Source organism: Amia ocellicauda, chromosome 15 (genome assembly GCF_036373705.1).
Source record: "Amia ocellicauda isolate fAmiCal2 chromosome 15, fAmiCal2.hap1, whole genome shotgun sequence".
Taxonomy (NCBI): Eukaryota; Metazoa; Chordata; class Actinopteri; order Amiiformes; family Amiidae; genus Amia; species Amia ocellicauda.
Genome location: NC_089864.1, coordinates 29,502,749 through 29,526,086, shown reverse-complemented (window position 1 = coordinate 29,526,086; position 23,338 = coordinate 29,502,749). Strand labels below are relative to the sequence as shown.

The 23,338-nt window shown below is 36.3% G+C and overlaps 1 protein-coding gene across 3 annotated transcripts in view; it reads left to right on the top strand.

The window, feature by feature from the left end:
* The window catches only part of tulp3 (TUB like protein 3), a 153,697-nt gene that overhangs the window by 28,858 nt on the left and 101,501 nt on the right, over window positions 1-23,338 (top strand). For all 3 annotated transcript variants that reach the window (XM_066724630.1, XM_066724629.1, XM_066724631.1), the window contains exon 2: window positions 19,248-19,289. In XM_066724630.1, coding sequence (XP_066580727.1) covers window positions 19,248-19,289 — 42 coding nt within the window. The remainder of the gene's footprint in view (window positions 1-19,247; window positions 19,290-23,338) is intronic.

Here is a 23,338-nt window from a genome sequence, read left to right as displayed (position 1 = left end):
TAAATCATTATATGACATTGTATTTTTTAATGTGTCTCATATTTATTCTATTTTAATCTTCGGTGATTAATTGGTGTTCACCCACTGCATTTAATTTTTCGTGTGGACTGTATCAGCGAGCCAATGTATTTTCTGTGAAGGGTTTCATAACTTTTTCAGTCACAAGTTTCATGGATTTAAAATAATAGAACATTCAGGTAAAGAAAATATGCATTAGTATCAGTAAGTTTTTAAATATATAAATTAGAATCTGCTATCTGAGTCTGAAGTTGGTATTGTCTTTTTTTTTTTTAATTATTATTATAATTATATACACTACCAGTCAAAAGATTTAGAACAGCTCCATTTTTTATTTTACGCAGTTTAATGTCTCAATGTACTGTGAAATTAAAACATAGAACAAATAAACAACTGGAGATAATGCCATGTGCACTCTTCACTGTTGTGTTGTTTGCCATGTTTTTGGTATCCCATGAAAGCAGAGACTCTCAGCTTTCTAACGATGTGAAGCATTCTCTGATTTTTACCCCCCCCTCCGCATTTACCCCCCCTTCCTGCATTCTAAAAAGGGGGGGGGGGTGGGGGGATACTTGGTCTGAGTAGGAATACAAAATCTCAGAAAATATTGAGAATTATGACATATTCTGGAACCCGACAGTCTACTGATCAAAACAAGACCGTTTTGGTAGAAGCAAGACACACCTATAGAGAGCTCAAAATGTCAAGATGGGAAACTCTATTTACAGTGTACTAATACACAACGATTTTACATAATTGGTTCTGAACTTCTCTGTGTTTGATAGAACATCAAATAATATATAATGCATTAATCGTTAGGTTGTTCTGAACAAAACAAGACTATTTGCAAAGAAATCCAAGAAAACTAAAGTGTGGTACTCAGTGAAGCTTGGAATACAACTGTGATTCAGTGGCATTCTTTATGTCAGAAATTCTGTTTTCAGCCGTGTGGTAGGAGAGTTGAAGAACCAAAATCGTTCTTTTCAGATTATCGTCTACTGGAACCATGATGGAAATAAAATCTGTGAGGCATTTATTTAACCAAACTAGCCTTTGCAGTGTGCTTTTTAACCACAAGCTATGTTCCAAGGGACTTCATAGGAGGCGTGTTTGACAGTGTTTGGTACATTTACTGAACACTTGAGTCTGTGCATTTATTTGGCTTTTCAGTGTTTGAGTTTGTGTGTGCGGAGTTCAGCACCTCTTGCAAATTCACGATCAATCTTGGCATGGTGTGTGGTGAAATGATGCGGGAGATAGACTTGATCTGCGCCAATGAAGTCTGGCATAGGAGACACAGTGGTTTCCCAATGATCTCAATTAAAAAAATCTGTTGTCCTCCACTCTAGTGAGAGTCCTGTTTTCATCGTCATATTTTCCGCTTGCGTTTATATTTTCCTTCCATCTTTAGCACAAGCCTATTTAATACTGCTGGACATTACAAAATGCAATTGTTTTATTTTTTTATTTTTCATTAGACCTATTAGGGATGTGGTTCGGTTTTCCCACAAAATGTAAATCGTGTTTAGTCCTTATGGGTCAACTACACCAAACTGAAAGTAGCACACTAACTGATGGTCCTGTACGCTGCTTTCAGTTCATTGCAGTTGACCCATATAGAGTAAACACGATATGCATTTTGTAAACATAAACACTCCCAGATCAGATCATGGTGGCAGACGCCGAGCTGAAACAAAAAACAAGGTAAAATTTGTTTTAATCAGTGTTTCATGTTTACACGTGTGCGTGTGTTTGTATGTGTGTGTGTGTATGGAGCTTATAAGGAAAGGAAAGGTTATATGATGTTCAAATACATCAGCAATAACTGTATGATGAGATGTAAGATTGATAAAGCGCACTAACTGTAGAGAGAAACTGCCACACTAAGATACTGCACTCATGTAAAACACCTGAACAAGTCACGGTGCTGTGAGTCTCAGGCAGGGGTGGAAAGTACAACTTTTTGTTCCTGTAATTGAGTAGCTTTTTCGTGTACTTATACTTTTTTATTTTTCAAATTTGGTAATTTTACTTTTACTTAAGTATGTTTTAAGTATTGTACTTTGCTACTTTTAAAATGGCATTGATTACAGAGTAAAATACCAATAAATGAAGGCGCAGTACATTAAAATGTCAAGCATTCTGCCCACAACACTCAACAGGCCAATCAAATTGTGTGTCGTGATGGTTATGATTGGTCAGTCAATTAAATATTTGAAGTCAGTCATCCAGTCCAGGAGCAGTAAGTTATCTAGCCACTAGTATTAGTCAGTAGGGGTGTACATTTTTCAATCGAAATCGAAGATCGATCGAAACGAGCGTTTCATTTCAACCATCAAATTTAAAGATGGGGTTGTGATTTATTTATTTGTCTTTGCCAAACCAATATTAATTCAAGTATCAGAAAAAAACAAAACGACAGCAGACAGTAAATATCTCTTCCACTTATCCGTTCTTCTGTCACTAAATATTTCAATTAAATACCTATATGGCGTTTCAACTTTTTTCAGATAAGGTTGAACTTGCAGTGTACATAAATGTAGATGACAGAACAAATATATATATATATATATATATATATATATATATATATATATATATATATACGCAGCCAAACCTATTTGTGCTATGTTTTCAATGCAGTTTCAATATTCCAGGCCTGTCATTCCATAGAAAACAGCTGTCATTCCATGTCATTCCACTTTTATGTTTTATATGAGGTTATTTTAAAGAAAGTGTATTCAGGATTTTAGAATCCCAGTCTAGGATTTGGAGATATAGGCCATCCTTCTGTTTTCCCCATTGCAGTCTATGGGCATTCCACTCCCTGTTATAATCAGTGGGCATTCTGTTTTGTCATTCGTTTTAGTCTGTCCCAGATATGGTTTCCTTCCTGACCTGTGATGTTCCCCACAATAAACTAACAATTAAGTTATATCAAAATTTCTTTGTGTTCTAGGTTAGTTGGTATTGCAATTTTATTTGTATATTATATATATTATCTATATTAATGATATGGACTCTGGGATAGTTAGCAAACTTTGCAGATGATACTAAAATAGGGGGCTCAGCAGATACAATCTTGGCAGCACAGGTTAGGGACTTCAAAGGGACTTGGATAATATTCAGTTGTTGGCTGACACCTGGCAGGTTAAAATAAAATACCAATAAATGAAGGCGCAGTACATTAAAATGTCAAGCATTCTGCCCACAACACTTTTAATCAGTGTTTCATGTTTACACGTGTGCGTGTGTTTGTATGTGTGTGTGTGTATGGAGCTTATAAGGAAAGGAAAGGTTATATGATGTTCAAATACATCAGCAATAACTGTATGATAACTGTATATATATATAAAGTGAGGGGAAAAAAGTATTTGATCCCCTGCTGATTTTGTACGTTTGCCCACTGACAAAGAAATGATCAGTCTATAATTTTAATGGTAGGTGTATTTTAACAGTGAGAGACAGAATAACAACAAAAAAATCCAGAAAAATGCATTTCAAAAAAGTTATAAATTGATTTGCATGTTAATGAGGGAAATAAGTATTTGACCCCTTCGACTTAGTACTTGGTGGCAAAACTCTTATTGGCAATCACAGAGGTTAGACGTTTCTTGTAGTTGGTCACCAGGTTTGCACACATCTCAGGAGGGATTTTGTCATGCTGGAATACCCATCCACGACCCATTTTCAATGCCCTGGCTGAGGGAAGGAGGTTCTCACCCAAGATTTGACGGTACATGGCCCCGTCCATCGTCCCTTTGATGCGGTGCAGTTGTCCTGTCCCCTTAGCAGAAAAACACCCCCAAAGCATAATGTTTCCACCTCCATGTTTGACGGTGGGGATGGTGTTCTTGGGGTCATTCCTCCTCCTCCAAACACGGCAGGGGAGTTGCAGGCGCTGCAGGATTTCAGTCCTTCACGGCGTAGTGTGTTACCAATTGTTTTCTTGGTGACTATGTTCCCAGCTGCCTTGAGATCATTAACAAGATCCTCCCGTGTAGTTCTGGGCTGATTCCTCACCGTTCTCATGATCATTGAAACTCCACGAGGTGAGATCTTGCATGGAGCCCCAGACCGAGGGAGACTGACAGTTATTTTGTGTTTCTTCCATTTGTGAATAATCGCACCAACTGTTGTCACCTTCTCACCAAGGTGCTTGGCGATGGTCTTGTAGCCCATTCCAGCCTTGTGTAGGTCTACAATCTTGTCCCTGACATCCTTGGACAGCTCTTTGGTCTTGGCCATGGTGGAGAGTTTGGAATGTGATTGATTGATTGCTTCTGTGGACAAGTGTCTTTTATACAGGTAACGAGCTGAGATTAGGAGCACTCCCTTTAAGAGAGTGCTCCTAATCTCAGCTCGTTACCTGTATAAAAGACACCTGGGAGCCAGAAATCTTGCTGATTGATAGGGGATCAAATACTTATTTCACTCATTAACATGCAAATCAATTTATAACTTTTTTGAAATGCGTTTTTCTGGATTTTTTTGTTGTTATTCTGTCTCTCACTGTTAAAATACACCTACCATTAAAATCAGCACGGGATCAAATACTTTTTTCCCTCACTGTATATATATATACACACTTATTTCTTATTATTTCCTAATTTATAAATGTATTTGTGACTAGTTGTACATGACTCCACCACTGGAATTAATCAAGACAGTTGGTTGTGGCGCTGTAGGTAAAATAGGTTTCATTCTGTAATACTAATCTCTGTTGGCACAGTGGTTATAGAACAGCGCTGCAAGCTGGGTATTGAGGGTTGAAATCCTGAAGTGGGGCTGTAATATATGTTTTTATTTTTTTCCCTTTTTTAAAATGTGTATATATAATTTCTTCCTGAAGTTAAATAACAATGAACAATTTAAAGGGGTCATGAACTGAGAAATCAAAATTCCCTTGATCTTTTGACATATAAGAGGTCATTGTACTATAAATACATCCTGTAAGTTTCAGAACTCAAAACTTTCAGGTTAGTCTAAAAACATCTTATATTGAAGCCAATCTGCAAAAACGACAGGATGTGGAATGTGCCACTTTATTACGTAATAGTGTGGCTAAACCCCGCCTCCGCAGAAGAAGAACAACGCCTGCTTCTACATTACTGCCTGTTTAGCCCCGACCACCGATTAACGCATATAGTAGGTAAATAACGAGAGAGGCAAACGCAGGTCTATGCAGAAACCAAACGATAAAGATGGCTCCGAAGACAACAAGACGCTGTGCATTGCCAAGTTGTGGAAAAACAGTCTTTCCATTCCCTTCCTTCTGATCCCAACATTAGGAAAGACTGGATGAACTTTATTTTTAATGAAGTTCCAGACTGCATCAGTAAGAACTTGGTCCTTTGATGGACAATGAATATAAAAATGACAGCTTGAGAAACGATGGTACATTCATTTATACTTCGTTTACATGAATCAGCACAAATTAGCCTTTGTCAGATATAACTGTATTAACGCCTAGTATCTAAACTTGATATGCAACAACCAATGAAATATAAAACATGTAATATTAAATAATTAATAATAAAAAAAGGCAGTTCATGACCCCTTTAAAGGCGATGAATAAGGCATTTACACAGCTTCTCTTAATTTGAATTGTGTTTCAATAAAACGGTTCAGGGAACGTTAACTTCTAGCAAACATAAGGCAAAGGAAAATGTATTCATTAATTTCGAGTTACAGTGGATCATGAATCGAATTCAGCCAAACTAAATGTAAGAAATAAAAAACATTAACATTATAGTAATAGGACATCCAAATATGCACTGATTTTCATAACGCTTTAGTTAAATACACAAACAAATCATCCCCTTTGTGCACTGTAAGCACTGTATTTTCAAAAGATATAAAGTTGTTGGTGCCCTAAAACAGTTTCTTGGTTCCCCAAGTCAGCTGCTTTGCTTTTTTGTTAACAAGAAACAGCACATCAGTTTCTGAACAGCAGCTTATGCACCTTTTAGCTATCTGCCACCAGCTGACACCTATCTACAGTGAGGGACACCTATCTACAACTACAAGAAACGTCTGACCTCTGTGATTGCCAACAAGGGTTTTGCCACCAAGTACTAAGTCGAAGGGGTCAAATACTTATTTCACTCATTAACATGCAAATCAATTTATTTTTTGTTATTCTGTCTCTCACTGTTAAAATACACCTACTATTAAAATTATAGACTGATCATTTCTTTGTCATGTTACACTGCTGAGTGATTGAAAATATTTGGTTAGTAGCCTAATTTAAAAAAATAAAGAAAAAAAACTAAATGATACATTTTGTTGACTATGGACTCCATAGTAACTTGAACAGCCTTACTCTAGACTTACCAGTGTCTTTTTCTACATTGTCACCCACACTGAGAACAGTAATAAAACATTAATTGGTGACTTCCAGTAAATGTGAGAGCAGATACATGGGTGTCAAATCATGGACTTAAATACGGATTTCTGTCGTGAGATTTTTGTCAGAGCTTGAATTGCTGTGTGGGTAGCAATTTTGTTTTGCACTTTCATTTTTGTTCACAACACTTGTTTATGGCAAGCCAAATTATCATTTAGAGATATTTCTAAATGCATTTAAAGATATCTTCAAATATTTAAAGATATCTCTAAATCATTTAAAGTTATCTGTAAATGATTTGCAGATATCTCTAAATCATTTAAAAATATCTGCAAATCATTTAGAGATATCTTCAAATAACATCCTGTTCATTTAGAGATATCTGCAAATGATTTAGATATATCTTCAAATGACTTCCCGTTCATTTAGAGATATCTGCAAATGATTTAGAGATATCTGCAAATTACTTCTTATTCATTTAGAGATATCTCAATCATTTCAAGATATCTTCAAATCACGTCCTGTTTCCTCATTCAGTTACATAGAAATGAATTAACAAGTTATCAGGAAGTGATAATCTTGGGCTACAAAAAGGGAGTGATTTGAAGATATCTCAAAATGATTTAGAGATATCTCTAAATAAACAGGAAGTCATTTGCAGATATCTGAATGATTTCAAGATATCTGGAAATCATTTGGAGATATCTATAAATCTACTTTTAAATGAGAGCTTTAAATTATTTGCAGATATCTTGAATTGATTTGCAGCTGTCTTTAAATGATTTAGAGATATCTTGAAATATTTGAAGATATCTGGAATGATTTGAAGATATCTTGAAATGAATTAAAAATATCTAGGTCAATAACGAATAAAGATTTTAAAATGGTAAAAAAAAAAGTTTAAAATACAAATTAAAGCTCTTTCTGCCTTCATTAGAATGTTATGCATATATTTCAAAAAGTTTTATTTCTGAAAATAATCATTTATACGTTTTTATTATAAAGCATATGATTTCTAGTATAAAAAAATGTCATACTGGATAACAATGGTAGATTTGCAAATTATTTTACTTTAGTTTTTTGTCAGTATAAAGTGGGTTATAAGTATTCATAGTTTGATCTCAACAATCACAATTAATCTCACAAATTTGGGCTTTTCTTTAAGTTAGTCACCCAAAACATAATGCTGAATAGTGAAAAATGATGGGAAATGTCTGAAAATGCTTTCTAGTTAAAAATATATGATTTACAATATGATTATTATATGACTTTTATGTTATGATTTTAACAAGAAAAATCTTTGTTGTCCTACCTGATTGATATTGTTACTTTTTTTTAATTAACAGTAAATAATCAGAAGTGAGCAGTCACTTTGATGTAATACATTTCCACTGATGGCATAAGCTATTTGATAAAACCATAGCAGTAAAACATTTTAAGATTTAGAAACATTAACTTAATCATTTTCAGCACATTCATTATTTTTTAGGTTATACAGGAAACATATAAACATATGCCATGTTGTAACTCATTTATGACATGAAGTCACTTCAATTAATTAACATTTCAATAGATTCAAAAGTATATTGAATGTTTTGATATCATAACATTTTAAATATATTGGAATTATGATATTTGTGAACTTAGATTTATATATTCTCTTAAATTTGGCTTCATGGCATAAACATAAATTAAAACAAAACTCATCTCATCTGTTATTTAAGGACATCCACACAGACTAAATGTCCCTTAAAACTACAGACATAATGTTATAAATATGTTGTTGTGTTGTTAAATATGATGCCTACTGCTTAAAAATACTCCTAAAAACAATAAAAGTATAAGCAAGTCACTCCAGATAACGAGTGACATTGTTGGATAACAGAAAGTGATCGTTTTCTGGTAGGACAAAATTGTTTTCTGGTATGACAAAATACAAGTTTTTACTTATGAATCAGGCACTTACTTAACCATTTATATAAATGTATTACTTTGACCTACAACTATTCAATGTTATCTTTCACATTAAATATATATATATATATATATATATATATATATATATATATATATATATATATATATATATATATATATATATAGTTTTAAAACAATATTATAAATGCTTTTTAAGTGTTGTCCAGTATGACACAGAATTTTGTACCCTAGTGCACCAGTGATCGAAATGGTCAAATTATCAACATTTTAGGAGAGACTTACTAAAATGTCTGCAAAGCCTGGGGGTCCTTCATAATCTTCTGAATGATGTAATGGCTAGCAAAAATGCATTCTGATGTAAAAGAAACATTGGGAGAAATCAATATACCAATATGGGGACAAAAGTTATTTTTCATGTAAAAATGAAATTAAGTCAAGAGTCTTTGCAATATTTGTATACATTAATGCAAACACTCACACAGTTATGCCCAACCGTTAGATCTAAGGTCGAGATCACAAAGTGTATATGTGTTTACTGAAACACGTTTGAACAAGCAGGGGGTGCGGTTAAATAATACTATCATTACTTTCACTTCAGGCAGTGGTCTCGGAAGAAAATATACAAATAATATACAGCGGCGGATTTAGGTATAGGCAACATGGGCAGGCGCCCAGGGCGGCATCTTGCCAGGGGCGGCACGGGGCACCCGCACAAACAAATTTGCAATGGTGACATTTGCAAGATCGTTTTTTTATGGCTCATTTGCACGTCACGCCAATAATATCATGTCACCGTGTGGGACTATGGGTCAATTAACCTTGTCGGAGTGGGTGCCCTGATTCTAGTTTGTGAGCTAGGCAGGCTACTGCCTGGGAAGGTCCCCCTCCTATGAGATGGGGAGGGGGTGGGGGTAGGTTGACCTCAGGTCTCCCCACTGGAAGCCCAAGGTAGGGGGAGCTGGGGAATCAAGTCAATAAAATCAAATAGCACACCTCTAACTTTGTACAGTAATAATGCAATTAGTAAAATCAGTCACACTATGAAATGCTACCAGATAAACCACAATTCATTTATAAAACTGTGAATATATAGTATCACAGACATATTGTTGCATTTTTTTCTGGTTTGTGTGAAATCATTAAGAATAATATTAAACCAGTCTGTTGTCCCCAAGAAATGTTGTATTGCTGGAAACAATTTTTTCTGTACTTTTCAAATCCAGCGTTTATAGTTGTTCACTCTCTGTGTAAATTTGCGATACTTTAAATTTTCTGGTTGAATTAGAACATAAGAAAGATTACAAACGAGAGGAGGCCATTCGACCCATCGTGCTTGTTTGGTGTCCATTAATAACGAAGTGATCCAAAGATACCATCCAGTCTATTTGTAAATGTTCCCAAATTTTCAGCTTCAACCACATTGCTGGGGAGTTTGTTCCAGATTGTGACTACTCTCTGTGTGAAGAAGTGTCTCCTGTTTTCTGTCTTGAATGCCTTGAAGCCCAATTTCCATTTGTGTCCCTGGGTCTGTGTGTCCCTGCTGATCTGGAAAAGCTCCTCTGGTTTGATGCAGTCGATGCCTTTCATGATTTTGAAGACTTGAATCAAGTCCCCATGTAGTCTCCTCTGTTCCAGGGTGAAAAGGTTCAGTTCCCTCAGTCTCTCCGAGTAGGACACTCCCTTCAGACCTGGAATAAGTCTGGTTGCTCTCCTCTGAACTGCCCCTAGAGCAGTGATATCCTTCTTGAAGTGTGAAGCCCAGAACTGTACACAGTATTCCAGATGAGGTCTAATTAGTGCATTGTACAGCCTTAACATTACTTCCCTTGTTCTAAATTCTACACGTTTGACAATATACCCTAACATTCTGTTTGCCTTTTTTTATTGCTTCCCCACATTGTTTGGATGGAGAAAGTGAGGAGTCCATGCAGACTCCTAGATCTTTCTCATGCGTTACTTCATCTAGTTCTATTCCTCCCATAGTGTAATTATAGTGGATATTTTTGTTACCTGCATGTATTACCTTGCATTTGTCCACTATTTTCAGATTAGGTCAGTATTTCCCCCTAAAAACAACTTTTACCTTTAGGGTTATACTGCTTGTTTTGGAAATGCATAAATAACGTAACAGAACATCTATAAGTTAATTCTTATGACTGAAACCAATTGTGTTATGCTCTCTGGGGACTGGGAGTTGTATCTATTATATATGATAACTATGACTATTGTCAAATAATTATTAAATATATTTTTAACTTAAATTGTCTTAAAACTAAAAACTTGTATTACTAGTGGAATCAGGACAGACCTTTTGAGTTGTTGTTTTTTGGTGTGGAAATCTTGTTTTATGGATTTTATAAATTATTATTTATGTGTGGCTGCCACTGCACCCAATAAAGGGTTAATGGGGTAAAGGTGATGCGGTGGGGAGGACCATAGGGAGAGGGGAGAAAAGGTGAAGGGAGGCGTAAAAACTAGTCAGTGTGTTCATGTCATGTGGGAATTACGGTAGAATCCACTTACTTGGTCAGAGCAACAACTTCCGAGAGTTCAGGCAATGACCTCAGCTGAACACGTTCAGACACCAAGATGTAGGTTTTCCGCATACTTAGTTTTGTGCTCGTAATAATTATCTTCAGATTTTTCACAGTTACAACAGACATACAACATTCAGATACACTGAAATACAGAAGGTATCGATAACTTATCAAAATGTGTGGTTTTAATGTCATAAAGTTAGTGGTATTGTAGCGGATGAGTTATAGCTAATGACACTTAACCATACTGTCATTAGCCCTGGTGAAAAAAGCAGTTGAAAAACATTATAAGAACGTTCATGGTACTTAAGGATTTACAACCTGGAATCTGATGTGGATGTTTTTTTAAAGTCGGGAGATTGTATTTACCAGGCTTATGTCAACCCAAATGTCAAGGTTACTGTGTTCCGGTGTCTTTAGAATTTACTACTTTTAACTGTGTCTTTTTTAATGTTACTGAACACTGGGGTATAGGCTTTTCAAGGGGTTCACACCAATTCGCTATTTCTGACACTTTTTCTGTATTGAATAAAATACAAATTAAAGTTAACATGCATACGTCACTGCGCATACAGTTTATTATGGTGCCTTGGAAGGTTAACATGTTTCATGCAAGTAAAATCAATATAAAATGTGTGTTTTATAGACTGTACTGTTTGAGAACTTATTTTAAATTACAAGGGGATCTTGTTTATATAGATTACCTGTAAAAAAAGAAAGTAGGCTATTCATTAAAATCTATACACTAGTAACTACTGTGATGTCATCTATAAATTATGCAAATTAGCACCAACTTCTTTTCCAAGTTTTTATCAAACCACCATTTTTATCCCTGATATGCTTTCAATCCATCTGCAAAGCTAAGGCTGAACTAATGCAGCTCACAATGATAATACTGCAGGTTCAGATATACCTGGTAAGCCATAGGGGTTGATTCTATGGCTGTAGCAGCCACATTTTTAACCAGCAATATCCAACAGTCCTGCCCAGTTGTCTTTGTACCAGGAGTAAAAATTCCTACTTTCTCATAGAAACAAGGCTCAAAGCTGAAATCTGACTTGATTTTTAAAGACCATCATATTCATATGTTTACTCTTAAAATAGTCCAAGCACTTTGATCTTGACTTTTGTTGACCCTCTCCTTAAAGGTTAATCAATGTTTAAAATGGTTTATTTTGTCTTAATTAGTATAGTATAGTATAGTATGTTGACCCTCTCCTTAAAGGTTAATCAATGTTTAAAATGGTTTATTTTGTCTTAATTAGTATAGCAAATTATTGATATAGAACTCTGATAGGAACTCATATGTGGTCTGTTAATAGTTGCACTACAGCTATTGTTGTACATTAAAGCTGAGGGGACACCAATCTACATTTTATAGAGAACATAGATAGAATGTTTATTGGTAGAAAATTATAAAATTAACAATAAAATATTTAATATACACTACTGTTAAAACGTTTGGGGTCACTTAGAAATGTCCTTGTTTTCCATGAAAACATACATGAAATGATTTGAATAGGAAATATAACAAAATTAATAGGAAATATAGTCATTGACAAGTTGAAATAATAAATGTGTCCTTCAAACTTTGCTTTCGTCAAAGAATCCTCCATTTGCAGCAATTACAGCCTTGCAGACCTTTGGCATTCTAGTTGTCAATTTGGTGAGGTAATCTGAAAAGATTTCACCCCATGCTTCCTGAAGCACCTCCCACATGTTGGATTGGCTTGATGGGCACTTCTTATGTACCATACGGTCTAGCCAGTGGCGGCTGGTGGAAAGTTTTCTAGGTAGGGCTGTGCCACATACAACAATTTCAGCAACCATCCCAGTATGATTTAATGCAAAACAGTGAAAGTTAAAGAAAAAGTTTAACAGTTAAAGGGATAGTTTGACAATTCTGTAATCATTCACTTATTCTTCTTCATTTTATTATTATAATTTTATTTTATTATATTTCTTGGCAGACGCCCTTATCCAGGGCGACTTACAACATAAGTGCAAAACAAAGTGCAAAAATACAGTTAAGTAAAGCATCAATCATTACAAATTCAAATTACATAAAACATAGCAATTCAAAATATAATACATATTACAACTTCAAATGTACACAGGCAAGTACAGTAAGTGAAGTCCTACATCCTGGATGGTAAAAGCTAAGTGCTGTCAAGATCTAGGGTCACAGTTAAGGGCTACAGGAAAGGGAGCAAGGAGGAAAACAATCAAAAGCGCAAGAAGCATAATAAAATATTTCCTTCTCTTAAAGAGACAGTTCACCCAAAAATGTCAATTCAGTCATCATTCACTCACCCTCATGTTGTTTTAAACCTGTATGACTTTCTTTCTTCTGTGGAACACAAAAGAAGATATTTTGAAGAATGTTGGTAACCAAACAACATTGGTGCCCATTGACTTCCATTATATGGACAAAAAAAAAAACATTGAGAAATAATAATGGAAGTCAATGGGCACCAATGTTGTTTGGTTTGGTTTTTGGGTGAACTGTCCCTTTAAGAGAAGGAAATATTTTATTATGCTTCTTGTGCTTTTGATTCGTTTCCTCCTTGCTCCCATTCCTGTAGCCCTTGATTGTGACCCTAGATCTTGACAGCACTTAGCTTTTACCATCCAGGATGTAGGACTTCACTTACTGTACTTGCCTGTGTAAATTGGAAGTTGTAAAATGCATTATATTTTGAATTGCTATGTTTTATGTAATTAGAATTTGTAATGATTGATGCCTTTACTTAACTGTATTTTTGCACTTTGTTTTGCACTTACGTTGTAAGTCGCCCTGGATAAGGGCATCTGCCAAGAAATAAAATAAAATAATATAAAAATAAAAGTTCCCAGAGTCTCTGATGGTCTGGAAACACTTTAGGAGGTCATCCTTGTGCTCGTACACAGTGTGGAAGTTCCACCGTGTTGTACAGGCTCTGGGGAGTCTATGTGCAACCACATAGTCAAGCAGTGATTCACTTGGGTGACCTGGACAAGAAGGCAGATCCAACAAGGTCAGAAAACAGAGTGCCAATCCTGGGGATGTGTGATGTTGCCTGCTGCATGATGAGGTTCAGCTGATGCGCATAGCAGTGGACATAGTGAACACTTTCGTAGATATCCATTATCTGACGTTGCACTCCGCCGGTGCCTCTCCTCATTACAGCAGCCCCATCATAAGCTTGGGCGATAAGTTTGGCCTTGTGTCCATTTGGGAGTATGGTGCTTAGCCTGTCCAGAAGCGCTGTAGCAATGGTGTGGGCGGTTGCGTTCTGGATGGTAATGAACTCAAAAAAACGCTCTTGGATGTTACTGTTGGCATCTGTTGGGATAAAATTAACGTTTTGGGCCGCTAGCCACTGTGTCTGGTAGACGGAAAAAACTTACCAGCCACTTGGTATTTTTATGAGCCACAGGCAAACACCACCAGCAATACATAAGGGTGTGTAAATGTGTGGTGAACATGACATTTATTTAGGTAATTAATGAATCAAAATAGCACTCCTGTATACACTGTTACGCAGGTGTGTATGAGGGAAAAGGATCTGGATTGAAAAAACATGCTCCCGCACACAGTTTCTACTTGCAAATGTTATAAGGTCTTTGACCAAAACATTGCATTCTATTGAATTATAACACTTGCTAGTAGAGATAGTGTGCGGGAGGATCTTTTTCAAATTAATCAATCACATATGCAATAATATTGCAGCTAATGGGGATCTGTATAAACACACTAAACTAACACAGAAGGGGTGTTAAATGGTGACACATTGTCGCTCTTCATACTCCTCTTCCTCTTCATTGCTGCTCCCTTCTCTGGGTTTCTGCACGGTCATTAAGGATTTACATTTAATTAAGTAATTACATTTCAAAGTATTTTCTTAAGGCCCTTAAAACTCATTAAAATTAATGTTGTCATTAAAGGTCATTGTTTATAAGCTACAATGTAAAAGTCTGTTTCTCTCTCTCATCTGCATTCTGACCACTGTTCAAGCGCTGAGAGAGCTCCTTTGGATTGGGTAAAAAATATAATCTCTAGGGATGATGACAGAGAGTAACGTCCTTTCCATTGGTCAATACCATGCCTATCTTCTGCAGTTGCGCAAACGCCAGCAAAGATGCAATGTAAGCAAACCGCACATTTCTCTTCAGCAGAATCTCCGCTACGCAGCAAAAAATGTACGTCTCTATCGCAAATCGTTTCAACATAAATTAATCTTCCTAATTGATGAATACTTATCTAACACAACAACGTTGTTAAATAAATATCTACGTAAATATACATCATTAGAAGCCGTATGGAAATGGCATAATAACAGCAGACCTGTCAACACGCATATTATTATTGTTGCCCGACATTATCACAACTTTTTATTGTCACAATTTCAAATTAACTATACAGGTTGTGACTATTTGTTTATAAAGGAATATTTTGCAATTACATGTGCAACTGGCCGACCAATATGTTTTTCTTTTTCAATTTGTATACATTTTCATTCAATTGCCAGTTTAGCAATGTCAGCTGCAACGACAATGCCTTAACATTAGCATCCTTTCGGGTCACAACAGCGAAATACAAAATGTGTAAGACCTATCTGTCTAGCAAATTTATATAATCGACTTGACTAAACGATTTACTTTTCCACATTTCCAAACACACTCAACACGTTCAGAAACACACCTGTGTGTTCGAGTTCCAGCGAATACATAATAAATAGCAACAGCTGGCTGTGTATGTATTATAAATGTGTTTGTTGCTCCTCTTTTTCTGTCATTGCCAGTTTCGCAGAAGGGTGTTTGGCTTTTAGGTGGGTTAACATATCAGCTGTAGATTGGTGGTAGTTTAATTGCACTGCACATATTACACACGTATGTGCTTCTCTGCAAGTAAGCCATGGAGCACGTTGTTGCACAGATTTCCAGATATGCACAGATCTGTAGAATTTCACAGATTGTGAATATATGAACTTTGTCTATGCAACTATTATAATTCGAAAACACTTTGATCCAGGTCATTAAAAAGTCAGTAATTATAACTATGAAAAGTAATTAACCTGCATGAACCTTGCTTCTGCTTCATTGCTTCATTGCTTCTCCATGAAATATGTCCTCCTGGACTGAAGGATATCCCGATGCCATACATATTCAAAAAACATGATATTGCAGTTGGGCAAATCAACTAAGATACCAACATTACAACGTCAACAAATGAATTAGTATTTTGAAACATATCGACCAATACGCTAGGAGAAATTAAAACAAGTTGAGTTCCCGTATACTTGTTGGCTACCTGCCAAAGTGGCTGGTAAAATTGACAGATTGACCGGCCACTGTCTAAATCTACCCGCATTTGGCGGGTGGTGGGTGTTAATTTTATTCCCTGACTGACAGCATGCAGTCCAGCAGCTCGTTTTGTACCGTCATTTAAAAACGTTAGCTGTCTTAAGCACAATGTCTAGGTAGGCAACAAAATCCACCAATCCCCTAAAAACGCCAGGGTTGTCAGAGGCGTCAGTCTCGTCATGTTCACGCAAGGCCAACTCAAAAGCCCAGCAAAACTTCACACAATAGATATTTTTTGATAAAATGTACCTGTTTTTATCCACCTCCTCATTGTGTTTCCTCATCGCAATACTGTGGCTGTCGTCGAGCTGCGTAGCGATGTTCACTCTTCTCAATATGGCTAGCTTGACAGAATTATCCATGTGTGCCCCGGTGTTCTCATGTTTCCTTACTTTCTCAGACACGTGCTTCATATTTCTTACTCCCATAGCTGTCCATGCTGGATCTGTCCCCGTTGTTTTAAACAGCAAGCACAGAAAGCAGAATAACGCATTAGCATAACCGCATCCACATAGCCAGGCCTTTTTGGTGTACCAACTACGAGAGAAGCCTTGCGTGTACAGCTTCCCTTTTTCGCTAACCTGCTGTCTGATTGCGAGGTCAGGTTGATCTAGGCCCAGCTCTAGTTTTTCCGCCAAAGTTCTCCTCTCAAACGGACTTTGGAAGAGTGGCGCCCTAGCTCTCTCTATTGGCCAGCCGCCACTGGGTCTAGCTGCTCCCACAACAACTCAATAGGGTTGAGATCTGGTGATTGTGCTGGATACACCATTATAGATAGAATTGCAGCTGACTGCTTCTTCCCTAAATAGTTCTTGCATAGTTTGGAGCTGTGCTTCGGGTCATTGTCCTGTTGTAGGAGGATATTGGCTCCAATCAAGTGCTGTCCACAGGGTATGGCATGGCATTGCAAAATGGAGTGATAGCCTTCCTTCTTCAAGATCCCTTTTACCCTGTACAAATCTCCCACTTTACCACCACCAAAGCACCCCCAGACCATCACATTGCCTCCACCATGCTTGACAGATGGCGTCAGGCACTCCTCCAGCATCTTTTCATTTGGTCTGCATCTCACGAATGTTCTTCTTTGTGATCCGAACATCTCAAACTTTGATTTGTTTGTCCATAACACTTTTTTCCAATCTTCCTCTGTCCAGTGTCTGTGTTCTTTTGCCCATCTTAATCTTTTCTTTTTATTGTCCAGTTTGAAATATGGCTTTTTCATTGCAACTCTGTCTAGAAGGCCAGCATCCTGGAGTTGCCTCTTCACTGTTGACATTGAGATTGGTGTTTTGTGGGTACTATTTAATGAAGCTGCCAGTTGAGGACCTGTGAGGTGTCTGTTTCTCAAACTAGACACTCGAATGTATTTGTCCTCTTGCTCAGTTGTGCACCGGAGCCTCCCACTCCTCTTTCTATTTTGCTTTGAGCCAGTTTGCGCTGTTCTATGAAGGGAGTTGTACACAGCATTGTATGAGATCTTCAGTTTCTTGGCAATTTCTCACATGGAATAGCCTTAATTTCTCAGAACAAGGATAGACTGATGAGTTTTAGAATAAAGTTATTTGTTTCTGGCCATTTTGAGCTTGTAATTGAACCCACAATTGCTGATGCTCCAGATACTCAACTAGTCTTGAAAGAACACCAGTTTTATTGCTTTTTTAATCAGCACAACATTTTCATCTGTGCTAACATAATTGCAAAAGGGTTTTCTAATGATCAATTTGCCTTTTAAAATGATAAACTTGGATTAGCAAACACAACGTGCCATTGGAACACAGGACTGATGGTTGCTGATAATGGGCCTCTGTACGCCTATGTAGATATTCCATTACAAATCAGCCATTTCCAGCTACAGTAGTAATTTACAACATTAACAATGCCTACACTGTATTTCTGATCAATTTGATGTTATTTTAATGTATACAAAATGTGCTTTTCTTTTGAAAACAAGGGACATTTCTAAGTGACCCCAAACTTTTGAACGGTAGTGTATATCAATATTTTTCATTATTTATTATTAGGTTATAATTATTATCATGATTAGTATTAATGAGTAAATCAATGTGTTAATGAACCTAAGTTTAAAAAGCAAGAAGTTTAAATGAGTTTATTCCATGTTTTCTACAGTACCATAATTAAACAAGGCAATTAAGTTATTGTTGTGCACCATATGTTCTAGGGATATACAACACCTTAAAATGTTTTTGACAAAATCAACAGTACAATGTAGGAACTTAAAATACATTTTATAGTATGATTAAACTAAAGTTTACTTTCCATAGACATAAAATGCAATAGAAATGTACACTCTTTCTTGTGCTGTTGCTGTTTAAAATGAATGTGTCAATACAAATCCCAGCTTCATACATACAAAATAGGCTACAATTTGTACAATCAGTGTCAGTTCAACATAATAAAATATTGTGCTTTGTACTGTGCTTTTGTTGCTTTTCCATGTGTGTGTGTGTGTGTGTATGGGGGAAGGGGCAGGGCTGAGATGGACCTGTGCCGTGTCATTCAACTCTCCTGATTTATTGCTATTTTCATAGGTAGGAGGACTATGACTGAATGAGGCCCTGGTCATTTACAAGATATTGAGTGAAGCAAAAATATTCATTTTTTTGTAACTTACATTACACATCTTTAAAGCCCAACCATCCACAAATTCAAAAAGATAAACAAAAGTAAGCTTTGTTCACTTAAATTTAAGAAGGCAAGGATTTGTATTGTTGTTCAGATAAATTCTACAGCTAATGGACTATCTCACTTAGAGACTTTTGTGTGGTATTGCTGATGGTGAAATTTTGTCTGTATAGCGGATGATTTTGACGAATAGGCATTTCAAAGGATACATCCTTTCTCTGAGTTACAGTGGTGGGCTATGTAAACTAAATGATAATGCAATGTTTGGTGGGGGAAAGAAATGGTAACAAATGCAAATAATTGATCTCTGCCCCTGTTAACCTCCTGTGTTCTTTTTCTCTTTTTTTCTTTTTTTCATGTGCTGTGCATATATGACATCTCTTGTGCATTGTGCTTGAATAATCTGACACATGAAGACCCTCCAGTTCAGCCAGTTTCTCCTCTCACTCATCTGCAAGGTAATTCAGAGACCTCTAGATTATTTCCATATTTTAAGTTTTCACTACACTGTGGTTTACATGTGTACGTTTGTATACCTTGTGTTGCTAAAGCTGTAACATGCTAGCAATATTTACTTTCACAATTCACATCCTGACAAGTTTTTAAGCTTAAATTCAGGACTGCTACATTTCAATATTTCCCCAACAAAGCACAACTTTTTAAAGTGGATTTATTGAAGCCAACTCTGATCTCAGTTTGATTGTGTTTCATCAGCTGCTGCTACTCTATTAAAGAAGATGGCAGCCTTGAGGTCACTGATCTGCACAATGCAAAGTAACATATTGAAAGTTAAAGCAGTGGACTTTAATTATAATCATAAACGTATGAATGTGAAAAAAATAAACACTATCAGTACATTGTCTAAACAGTACATTGTGGTTAGATTGTTTTGTGCAACACCATATATTCCAGAGCTCCTCTACTTTCCCTAAGAACAATGTTTTCTTTAATTGGTTGAGTATATTAAAATAAATTAGACTGTTGTTGAAGCTCATGAATAAGCAGAGCTTTTTTTTATGTATATGACTTTTTAAACAAGTTTTAACTTGTGTTTTGCTAGTTCGTTTGAATTGAAAGTATGACCGTCAAAATGTCTCAACAGTGTCTCTAGTTTTAGGATTTAAAATTTAAAATTAATTCCATGGAAAATGTTATAAGTAATTTTGCCTTTAATCAAGTCAACTTATATACTTTTCAAACACTAACATGCAATTTACTGACATCACCAAGGGGTTACATCACTGGAAAAATAAATTTGGCACACATTACAGTGAATAACATAAATATACAGTATATTAGCTTTCTATGACAGGATTACATCAAATGGTTTTAAACAAAACAAGTTAGAAAACAGCAGAGTGTGAACAGTAATTTTAAAAGGCAAAATGAGAGGAATTCAATGAGGTGCACTGGGTGAAAACATAAGGGGCCCAATATTAAAAAGGTTTGTGCACCATGCAGAGGAGTATTGCAGATGGCATTCACTCAAAAACTGGCATTATTTGCCATATTCAAAACCTTGTTATACGTGGCGCAATCCATTCTGTGCCGTTCACCAATTCATTGTATGCATGGCGCAATATGGGGGGAGTAGCTGAAATTATGCATGATCCGGATATATTCGTAAAACAGGTTTGCAAGGTACAAAATAAGTAATAAAAGGATGGCGTTAACTCCGCACATAGCACCATTCCAACAAACAGTCAACAATTGGATATGTGGGACTCTCTGTTTTTATATATGGTTGTATGTGTGCGGCACCAGAACAAAATCTTAACAGTTTGTTCTTGACTGAATTGAAGTAAATAAATAAATTAATATATATAAATAAATGGGAAACGTGGTTAGAGCATGCAGCATTTGTCAACATTTGGACAGTATTGCTGAGCTGTGCACCCAGCAACAGCAACCCCAACATAGATATGCTGAAAGAGTGTACCAGCCTCGGCACACATATGAGAAGCTCAGCAATGAGCAAATTGTGTCCCGGAATCCTCTCAACTGAGACATGTTGAATTATCTCTGTCACATGCTGCATGATGACCTGGCCAGAACAAACCTACGTAGTGCTGCATTATCTGAACAGCTGATAGTGTCTGTCTGTATATATGTCCTGGATACACACACAGTAGCAGGCGATGTGTCCCATCACCTTGAGTGGTTCTTAACCGTGTTGCTGCAACATGCTGAGAAATGTACATTAAATTCCCCAGTACCAGAGCAAATGGGGGAGATAATGTAGGGGTTTTATGGGGGTGGTGGATGAATGAAAGCAGTGTCCTGGATAGAGGCGAGTGCCATGTGTCTGCACCCATTTGTTAAATTTTAAACATTCTGTTATTTTGACTTTTGAATATCAGGGCCAAGAACTAATATGCTATTAAAGCAGATCAGTATTTGTGACTAATGTTATGTCTTCCAAGTTTAATTTGAGTCTCGTCAAGTACATTATCCAAGTCGAAATGCCAGTGGCAAATTAATACATTAACAATGCAGTTGTTCTTCCAGATTCAGTCTGATTGTAGACACCTAAAATAAATGAATCTGAAGTAGGGATCCTACTTTAATTACATAAGTGTGCAGTTAAGTTTACTAGTGAGTCTTTACATTGGCCCTAAACTATTATTGTTATTTTTTTAGTTTATTGATCTTTCTGATAAGGATCCTGTGGGGTCTTTGATAGTTTCTATTCATCCCAGGGGCCTCATGGAGCTCCCTCTTACCACTAAAGACCTCTTATCCAAAATCCCTTCACCATGAGAGTTCCCCCATTAAAGACTCAAAGAACCCACCCACTAGGACTGGTCTGTTTCTTCATCCTTTAACTGCACTACAGGAAGATCTCTAACCTTCACACAGTTGGGATCTCAATCCAAACAGCTGGTTTAATTAACAATTCCACAGTATCTGGCCTTTATAATTAGCATTTCTGTCAATTAATACGTGCATTGGGGTTTGAAAGACACCTTTGTATCTGCTTTTGTGTCTCTTCCTAGATCAGGGAGGATTTTTTTTTTTTTTCTTATTTTTTTTTTTTTTAATCGAAAGCAACAATCAGCCTGCTGCTAAAGAAGTAACCTTTGCGTTGTCACAAAGGTTACAGGAACTTGAGAGACCAGGTTCAGCATCCATAGGGCATAATTCCTAAACACACGGGCACTTACATCTTACTTTGATTATTACCTTTGATCTTATAGGAAAAAGATGAAGCCAATATCAATTGTAACTAAGTTCAATAGGGTTAATTAAGCTGAACTGAGTGTGATGTATATGTCATACATTTTAAACATTTACAAGAATGTATTTTCCAAATTTACTAGGCCTCTGAGTTCAAAAGGGCTAATAGCAAATAAAGTGATAACTTGTAGTCTACTTTTTGTATTGTAAAATAACATCTGTAAAATAAGTAAGCATCTTGCTTGGATTTGTAAAATATATATATATTTATATAATAGTATTCTAAAAATAAAGAACACATACCTTCAATAATAATTTGTACTGTGTGTGTTTAAACATTTGTTTGTGTGTGCAAATTTTCCTGTTTGAACAGGACACATCTCCCAGTTAAAACAAATCTGGCAGATCGGTGATTTATAAAGTTTAGGCTAAGGTATGAATGGGTGGGGAGACGGGAGATAAATTAATGATTATGAGAATGGTGAGGAATCAGCAATTGAGCAATTTAAGTCAATATGCCATATATGCAGTTCTAGCCTTTCCTGAATGCACCAATACTGTTGCTACTCTTTCAAACAGGGAAAGCAGTGTCCTCAATCTCATTATATGGCACCATTTTGGGCCCTTTCCAGTCTGACTTGACTAATAATGAATCTTTAGAAAAGGAAGGTATCTCATGTGGAGACTGCTGCTTATGCCACTGACTCATCTCCTCCTATAGTAACCCAAACTCGTGTTGGAAGTATTTACATCATTGCTCTTGGCGTTGTGGCTCCTTCTCCAGCTGTGCATCCTTGATTTTCTTCCCTTCAATCCTCATACACTTCTGAAGAAGATCTGAAAGCTCTAAATCATTTACATGAAAGTGTACAAGTGTAAGTGAATTGCCTGAGAGCGGGTGATTCGGTGCCATTCTACAAAAAGCAGGCATAATGGAAGCTGCTAGTCAGCATCCCAGCTAACACACAACATTCTACAACATTGTGGCAACATTGTGTGTTAGCATGGATTTAACTTGTGGAAGTACAGGCAGATAAAGGTTCAAATAAAGAAAATGGAACAAATATTAAAGTGCAAAGCAAGATGTGCCTAGCATGGGACAGTGCACTGTCTGCTTCCAAGGACTAAACTTCAAATACAAAAAATACACCTGGAGCTAAGATTTTATTTTTTAAATGTGTGCGCCGTAATACAAATATTGCTAACTAATATTTGCTATCGCAAAATGATAATAAATACCATTTAATTATTACATATTTTTATGAATGCATAATAATAAGCAAAATGGCACCACGCAGGCATAGGATAACCAAAAACGTTATCGATAGCA